The 9,783-nt window shown below is 31.4% G+C and overlaps 1 protein-coding gene across 1 annotated transcript; it reads right to left on the bottom strand.

Annotated features, from left to right (window-relative positions):
• Nucleotides 1-7,272: 7,272 nt before the first annotated feature.
• Nucleotides 7,273-9,060, bottom strand: LOC124928740 (alkane hydroxylase MAH1-like). The gene has a single exon (XM_047468988.1). The coding sequence runs from the start codon at nucleotides 8,959-8,961 to the stop codon at nucleotides 7,396-7,398; it is 1,566 nt and encodes a 521-aa protein (XP_047324944.1). The 5' UTR covers nucleotides 8,962-9,060; the 3' UTR covers nucleotides 7,273-7,395.
• Between the last annotated feature and the right edge of the window lie 723 nt (nucleotides 9,061-9,783).

The raw sequence follows: 9,783 nt of genomic DNA, 5'->3' as shown, positions 1-9,783 counted from the left end.
TAAACACTGGATATTTATACGTTGGCTCGTGTTTAATCCCTCCTTTTTCCGTTATCCACTTTTCAGGCTTGAATTCCGAACAATCTTTACATCATATACCCTTCATTTTTTTAAACGACTTAGCGTCATTTCATTAAAAATTCCTAAAAATGAAGAAAAAAACCACGAGTTTAAGAGATCATTCTAGACAGGCCTAAAATGATTTTAAAGTTGTAACATTCTGAATAAAACTAAAATGTTAAAAACGTAAATGAATTATCTGATTACCATACTTTCAATTCTAGTGAGTTTAAAAAACGGTAAATTTCAGTTCCTACAGATATTCCAGTTCTACTTCGTGCTTGGAACTCTTGTCCACGTTCCCGCGAGGGCGCTGCAATCCGATACAATATCTTTCCATAACTCTTCAACGCTCGTGTGAGTTCTGACATATACCCTTGCATTCCGTTCTTGCCAAATGTTATACACCACTGTTCTAAAGCTGCACTTGAACACGCTTGTTGCAAATCTATTTCTCTTGGCTTTGAGTAGTGCTGCATTTTTGATTTCATTCCATTCGCTCGGGAAACTAATCAGCTTCAAGCTTTTATAGAATCTGTCCCAAAGCTCTGAAGCAATACATCAGCTCCCAAATAGGTGATCTATGGTTTCTTCATTTCCTCTACATAGAAGACAATTTGTGTCCGGGATTCTCATATACTTGCTGATACGATCACGAGTGCTGAGTCTTTCCCAGAAGGCGAGCCATAGGATGAACTGGTGTTTAGGGATAATCTTCGTTGACCATACAAGAGGAGCTCATTCTACTTTGTGTGCTTTTTCCCGGGTTACCTCCCATATTTTCTTCGATGCCAGTTTCTCATTGTCCTCAGCTTTCTATTCATGAATATCCGGTCTGTCGTGTAGTTGTATGTTACTTAAATAATCAAGTATCCTCTGTCCTTTTGAATTTCTTCTTAGGAGTGAGTCTCAATTCCCGTCTTTAATGTCTCTGATTTTTGCTTCTGTGTAGTCCCTTCTGATGCGGGTATTTTGAAACTCCTCCTTGTGGATGATAGGTTGGTTTTCGAACCAGGGGTCGTGCCAGAATAGAGTACCTTTTTCGTCCCATAGTCGGATGTCATAAAGATCTGCAATATCGCTTCTTAGTTTAAGAATATTTTTTAGAGATCAGCTCATACCTTCATGAATTTTGTAGGTCAAGATACTGGTTTCGTATTTCATAAACCTCGTATGCACCCATTTGATCCATAGTGACTCCTGATTGCGCTCCAAAGCTCACAGATGCTTAAAGGTGAGAGTTTTGTTCCACTCGATATAGTTCTTCAAGCCGATGCCTCCCTCGTCCTTCGGTTTTCAGAGAGCGGTCTATTTGACTTTTTTTCCTCCTCTTCCACTACTGCCCCAGATAAAGTTCATCATCAGTGTATCGAGCTCCTTCATTACCTTCTTCGGAATGACCATTTGTTGCGCCCAGTAGCCAATTATGCCCATGATCACGGTTTTGATAATTTCGATCCTCCCTGCATAAGAAAGTTTTTTCGCTGCCCAGCTAGATATCGTGTTTTTTACCTTTTCAATCAACGGCTTGTAGTGTGAGATCTCGAGCTGCTTCGCGGTTAACAGAATTTCTAAGTACCTTACGGGGAAACTGTCTTCCTTGACGCCCATGATGTTGAATATGTCCTTCTTCGTTTCGTCATTCACGCCTCCATAAAATGTCACACTTTTTCTTTCATTAATAGTTAAACTTGTAACCTCAGAAAAGAACGTTAGTGCAACCCTAATAGTTTTAATGGAATCAATGTCTGTGTGCGCTAGAATGAACAAATCGTTAGTAAAGCATAAATGGGTTACCTCCTCTACCTCACAGAATGAGTGAAAGATGTATGGACGATTCTTTCGGAACATCGCGAAAATGCTCTCAAATATCACCATAATAACTACGAAAAGGTAAGAAGAGAGGGGGTCCTCTGACTTCATTCTTTTCATTGCATAAACTGACATGATGATTTTATCATTTGGATTTACACAAACTCCGCTAGGAAGCTTGCCTGGCTTTTCTAGTACTCTAAGTTGAAATGGCACAGGTGGATAGAGTATTAAACTTTCACAATCGCATGCATGGAGATATGTAAGCTTGTTCAAATCTTCCGATTTGAATATGCATGGGTTTTCGGATTCCAGCGATGAATAAAATGAACTATGTTTGTTTTTCCCTTTGGGGGAGTTTTAATAAAATGACACTAAGCCCTTTTTTCCCAAAAGAAAATAAAATATAATTTTTTTAACCAAAAAATAAGAATTTTTTGTTTAGGGCACCCTAATCCTCGTTACTGGTATTGACAATGTGCGATTCGTTGGTAAGAATAAATGGATTGTGTTGTTGGTTTATCATTTCTCGAACTTGAGCTATTAATTAATAAATGTAAGTTTTATCCCTCAAGTTTAAGTTTTGAGATAATCTTTTAAACCTAACTTGAATGTAATCTAGTATTACAAATGGTTAGATATCTTGTTTAAAAATTTTAGAAAACTTGTATAAGTACATACGATGTTACAATTAAATTAAAAATAAAAAAAATACAATAAAAAATATAAAATCACCGATTGAAAATGTTGATATGAAACATGTGCTTATAATTTTTTTTATATATAATAAACTAGGTTCATTGTCTCTTTTGTGTTGGAGTTTATTATAATTGATTGTCTTAAAGAATAAAAAAGATTTAATAGCACCTCAAATGACTATCAATGAGTTATAAAAGAATAACATTAGTTGAAAAGGTTGAATAATTTATAAAAAGTAACTAACTTCTTCTATTTTTCAAATAAATTAATAAGTGTTTATGAAGTATTTGAAAGTTAAATATAAAATAGTTGTCGAGCTTAATGTTAGATAATCTATTATCGCATCACAAGGTACAACCCATTTTGTGGAAATAAATAGATTGTGTTGTTGGTTTGGGTAGCCCCGTTTTCGAAACTTGAGCGAATAATTAAATAATGTAAGTTTTTATCACCACAAGTTTAAGTTTTGTGATAATCTTTTAAACCCAACTTGAATGTATTGATTATTACAAATGGTTAGATATCTTGTTTAGAAATTATAGAAAACTTGCATAAGTATATACAATGTTACAATTAAATTAAAAAAATATATATTAAAAAAAAATAGAATCACCGATTAAAAAGATTATACGAGACATGTACTTGATTCATAAATTTTCTTTAAACTAGTTTCATTGTCTCTTATGTGTGTTGGAGTTTATTAAGGTTGATGGTCTTATAGAGTAAAAAAAATCTAAGATTGTTTGATAATTTGGAATTGAAATTGGAGGGTTTAATTATAATTCTTAAATTTGGTAGATTCTTTAATATTACAAATTAGAATTAGAAATAAAATTTTAATGGAATTCAATCTAATATAATTTTATACTTCTCAATTCCACTATTTTTAGGTCAGAATTGTATTCCATTTTTTTATGTTTTAAATTATTTTATAATTTAAAACACAATTAAAGTTCTCAATTGATAATTTTTTTTGGAATTTAAAATGTTAAAATATTGAATTGATATTTTTTTAATTTAGTAAGTTAACATTTTGAAATATATATATATATAATATTAATTTAAGAAGTTAAATGTTTAATTGATATTTTGTTTTTAAATTTAGGAAATTAAAATGTCGAACCGATACTTTTTTTAATATATGAAGTTAACATGTTGAATCAACATTTTATTAATGAAAATCGAAACTAAAAAAAAATGACCTTTAAAACTATTCTAATTGGTTGTGTCAATCCAATATTTTAATAAAATAAATAAAATATATAATATATTTTAAAATTATTTTTATTATATTCTTTTTTACACACATAAGAATTGTGATTGAATTACCATTATATATTTTTTCAAACATAAGAATTAAAATTCAAATGCCAATGCCAATTTTCATAGAATTAAAATTGGAATTATAATGTCAATTTCAATTACACTCATCCAAACGTACCACATAATAGTAATTCACTATTGTAATTATTGCGCATCAAATTTATCAATACCTCATTGACTATACAAAATTAAAAAATATTTATCTAATAAATCAAATAGTGTTTATGAAAATTTTGAAAGCTAAATATAAAATAGTTGTAACTAAATTAATAATAAATTGATTGACATCCAATTATCATTTTATTTATATTAAGAATTGAAAAATCAAATTTATATATAAATGTACATGATATAAATTACTCTACATAGTTCTGGATCTTACACCGCTTCAACTACTCTTATTTATTTATTTTATGTGAGGAATTTAGTCTTTAATGTGTGATCAAACAAGTAAAGCAATGAAAACAAGAGTTTATAGTCAACCTCATTAATAACACTTCCGTCGAATCTCATATGAGATTGTGAAATTAATAGGATGTTGATATAGGTCTTTCTAAAAATTTTGATTAAGAATAAACCTCACGACTAGAGAGTCGTCACCTAATCTTTTAAAAATTAAGAAAATAATTTCGGCGTAAGCACGCCATAATTAGATATGCTTTATAAGTTTGACGCTTGGTTATGTATGGTAAACGACTAAAAACGCTATGTCTTGTAACGCCTTGAATGTCTATACTACAATAATTTTGGTCTTTTAAAATATATCATTACACTACTTTTTTATAGTTTGCCTTTTTAACATGTTTTTAACATAAGATTAATTATGATCATCCATATTTGTGTAGACTTTAATTTTTTTTTTTCTTACAAGAATGCACACATATACAAGTATAAGAAAAATGAAATAATACACATATACAAATATGTATAAAACCTAAAAAAAGAAATGGTTAGGCTAAATATCACATACATGCATCATGCACATCTAGATCTTAAGTCGTTAATTAAGTTGTTATTCTTCGGATTTTCTCTTTATCTTGGATCTTCTTGTTATAGATCGAACTTGGATTAGAATATCTGATGTGTGTGGGGTTTAAGTCTTTCAATCCTCTAACGATAGTCTTCTTGAGTGTTATTGAGATATTAACATAAACCATTTTTGTCTGATGAGAAAAACATGATAGGTAGACTCTAAATGGGTTGGAGACCTAGTCTTAATATACCCATTTATTATTCGGTCTATCAACGAAATAATAAATGATATTTTTTATTTTATACAAATATGTCTCTATATTAATTATAGATGTCTAAATAAGTCCATAATTTTTATATATTTTAATAGATCATATTAATTGGACTTTAATCTTTATTATGATAATAAATAATATACAATTATTAAATAATATATATACCCAAATATTAGAAATAATTCTCATAATTTTTTGTGCCATATGAAGTGGGAAAATAAATTCAAAACATCTTAAAGTTATTGGACAATCACATGTTTCTCCACATAAAGAAATAGATGATCATTCTTCCACAATACTTCAACTTTAAGCACAAAAATAATTGTACCAAACGTATCAATTAAACTGCAAATAGAATAAAAATGAAAGCTTCGTCGAATAAATCCACTTCGAGAGAAAGGTAGGTTAACAATGTGAGCGAGTTTTTTTCGATTGTGCGTTTTTTAGGTGTTACAATGCGGTCATAACTTATTAGAATTTTAGGTGTTTTTTTCATAGTGGAAATTAATGTATTGAGTTTTATGTTTTAACATCATATGGGAGTTTCTTATGAATGTGTATAGACTCATTTGTATACTTATATATAGTTGATACATCTCCATGTCATATGAAAGGAAGAAATGTATAATCCATCTAGCTTTTACAAGTTCATAATCCAACTAATTTTACTATTACACTTTCATTCAATTATTACTCAAATTAATGAAGACTTGACTATTACCTTACATAATGAAAACGTCTATTTCATTGATATAAAATGTTAACTTGCCATCCATTTCTAAAAAAATATATTTTTACTCTTACTTTTCATAGTTATTAAAAGTAGTTCCTTCCAAAAATCAAACAGTGATATAATGATAAAATTTTGAACTCAGCAATTGTACAATAAATTAAAATGTTAGATTGAGTTTGAATCACAAATAACCTACTAAATATAATCATTGTATATAGAGCAAATTTCGGGCTATTGTGTAACCCAAACTAAACCGACCCAAAATTGCCAACAACTGAGTACTTACTTGACCTGAAATTTCATGCTTTGAACCGATAATACCCGGACCCAATATATTAGAAAAAGATCAGTTTGTTTAAAAAAATATTTTTTTTATTTTATTAGTTTGAACCAAATTTATCAATGATACGTTGTATATATATTTATTATTTATTTAATTATTAAATATATTTTTACCTGTTTAAATTAATGAGATATGAGATAAAAAAAAAACTCACCTAATAAGTTCATTTAAGAAAACATAATCTTTGTAGGATAGGTTTAAATTTCTCTCTTTTAAGGCCATTGATGGCGCACATGATAAGGTCATCATTGCACACAGCTGTTTGCCTTTCTCTCATCTTTGGATTCTCTCTCAATTCTGTCTTTGGAGAGGTAGGAATTAGGGATCCAAATGGGTAGTTTGAGACGGGAAATGCATTTATTATTATTGTTCTGTTTTTATTTCGATGATATTTTTAATACTATTCTCATTCCGTCCGGTTTCGGAGAATACGTAGAGGCGCCGTTTATAAAATAGTTTTTAAAAAAATAAAAAATTATTTAATAAAATTATATAAACAATTTTTTTAATATATTATATATTATAATATACAAAAAAATTTATATTATTATAAATAAATAAACTTAAAACTCTTATAAAATATAATGAATAATTAAATATATTTGTAATTTTATATATTTAATTGAGTTTATAGTATTCGGGACAGAATTTGAGTAAGATCGGGGCGGGAACACAAATATCATCACAATCCTATCTTCGTTCGGTTTCGGGGGAAAATAACTTCAAACGGACCATTCGATTTGATTATTGCGGTACGGTTTCAAATTGTCATCCTTGGTAGAAACCTCTCGTATGGGGGTTTCGATTCGGTTTCTGACCCAAAATACCAAAACCGAACTACAAAATAATTTGGTTCCTTTGGATTAGCAAACCGTCACCTTACTGCCATGCCGAATTGTATAGTTAGTGAGATGTAAAAAAAATATAGTTGTAGTAATATGAATTTATAAAATTCATAGTTATATATTCAATCAAATAAGCTTAAAAGTTTAAAAAAAATAGACATTTATTTTCTTTATTTGATAAAACATGTATATAACAACTGTAATATCATCTTCTCCAAACAATACAAATCACATTAATTAATAATCACGATAAATATCAAAGATAAAGTACACACCACCGACACCATTTATATTTAGGTTAAAGAAATCTCAATCTTTTCTCTCTCTCTCTTTCTAGGTCCATCTTTTAAACACATTCACCTTCAGGCCATGCTTCATATACAATATAATGGAACAATTCTTCTCCACAACATGTCCTTCCATCATCTCTAAATTGTAATTATGGATTATTGTTGCGGCCACCATCTTCGTATGATTAAGCGCCATATCCTTCCCAAGACAATTCCTCGGTCCATCGTTAAACACTGGGTATTTATACGTTGGCTCGTGTTTAATCCCTCCTTTTTCCGTTATCCACCTTTCAGGCTTGAATTCCGAACAATCTTCACCCCATATAGACTTCATTCTTGCCATTGCATAAACTGACATGATGATTTTATCATTTGGAGTTACACAAACTCCGCTAGGAAGCTTGTCTGGCTTTTCTGGTACTCTAAGTTGAAATGGCACAGGTGGATAGAGTCTTAAACTTTCACAAACGCATGCATGGAGATATGTAAGCTTGTTCACATCTTCAGATTTGAATATGCATGGGTTTTCGGATTCCAACGATGGTAAGACCGATTTGAGCTCTTCCCTGATCTTGTTTAGGGTTTCTGGGTAAATTATTACCAGCCAGATGAACCAAGTTAGGGAAGATATCGTTGTGTCTCGGCTGGCTAACATGTAGTTTAGAATTGTGTCTCTTAAGAAGTTATCGTCAATCTTTAACGATGCGTACATTTGTTCATTGGCGTATAAGTACGACGTCAAGATGTCGATTCCTTCTTCCTTTTGTTCCGATCCATTAACTAATTCAGTTGGGTCGTACGTCTCCTTAGCGAGCTGTTCTCTCTTCATGGATATCAATTTCCCGATTTCCACATCCAATATGGCCCATGCATGTGTAAGAGTTTTTTCGGATCCAATGTTCATCCATTTCAAAAGCTTCCAAACGGACTCGGGCATGGCATGGCGTAACAAAACCGACTCTTCTGCCTCATCTAATGCCTTGGAGAATGGTATCTCCGGTAACTTAAGGGAGAGGCTACATGGATTGTAACCCGTTACAATCTTACATGACGTATCAAATGTCAACCTATTGAACACATCTTGCAAGTCAAGGACCGATCCATTATTAGCCGCGTTATCAAGAACAGGTATCAACCCTTTCTCGATGTTACGTGCGCTTGTCTTTCCCAAGAACCGGTTGAAGCGGTTATTGGTGAGAAGCACTTGGACCACCCTTCTCTGTATCTTCCACTCTTCGCCGTCGCAGTTGAACCACGCTTTACCCATGAAATCAAACATTTTCGAGAAGAGAGGCGCCTTAGGAAAGTTTTGCATGTTCTTGCTCATTATGTAATGCATGTCCATCGGATCCACACTCGACAATAAGCTCATATTGAAGAAGAAAGGGAATTTGAAGAGGAATGTAGGTCCGACGATTGTGTGAATTTCGACCAAACGATCGTGGACACGGTTCATGTTATCGATGACTGCGGGAAGCATTCCGATGAGTGGCCATTCGAAGGGAACGTTCGTGTGGAATGACTTGCGGTTGATTCGGAAGAAATTAGCAATAACCAAGATAAACAACAGGGTTGTTGCAATCTCAAAGTATCCTAGAGAAAGGGCCATTTTGATTTGCAAACAGATTTGTTAATTATATGGAGATGAGGATAGTAAAGTAGTTAAGGAAGAAGGAGAATAATGAAGATGATGAGTTAATTAGCTTAGATGGGCTAGAATCTATTTATAGAGAAACTCTAGCACTCCAAACCTGTTTTTGGATTAGCCGTCACAACTCACAACTTGAATTCTACAATAATTCATAGCCGACATAATTGCTATTCAATTGGCTGACAATGATATTATATTTTGGACTTGAATTCATATTTATATAATTTTTATGAAAAATGATTGGGAGTACTATTTTGGGGGAGCGACTCGTACAGCGAAATTATACGAAGGTGACTTTGTTGTTATACAAAAGAGACCTCGTTGTTATACAAAAGGGACGAGGTATCTTTTGTATAACAACGAGGTCACTTTCGTTGTACGAGTCGCTCCCCCAAAGTAGTGCTCCCTATCATTCCTCAATTTTTATATATAGTTGAGATCACTAAAATATTTAAAAAAATAAATCATCCGAAAGAAAAAAAAAGAGACACAAAAGTAAAATAAAAATGTAAACACAAAGATATACATTCTGTTTTTATTTTAAGTAATTTTTTTCATTCATCAGGTAATATAAAAGTTACATTTGTCATAAAATAATTCCATATATATCTGGTATTAAAACGACGACGTGTCATTCTTCACGTTCACATGATAATATCAATTGTATCATAAAAGAAAATAACAGTCTCACCAAGAACAATGATGATTTTATCTTGGTTCATCTTCAATCTTAAATATATTCACTTTTAATATGATTTTGTTTGTATTCATATCAGAAAA

Source organism: Impatiens glandulifera, chromosome 3 (genome assembly GCF_907164915.1).
Source record: "Impatiens glandulifera chromosome 3, dImpGla2.1, whole genome shotgun sequence".
Taxonomy (NCBI): domain Eukaryota; kingdom Viridiplantae; phylum Streptophyta; class Magnoliopsida; order Ericales; family Balsaminaceae; genus Impatiens; species Impatiens glandulifera.
Note: the sequence above shows the minus strand (reverse complement) of the source record. Positions and strands in the feature narration are given on the sequence as shown.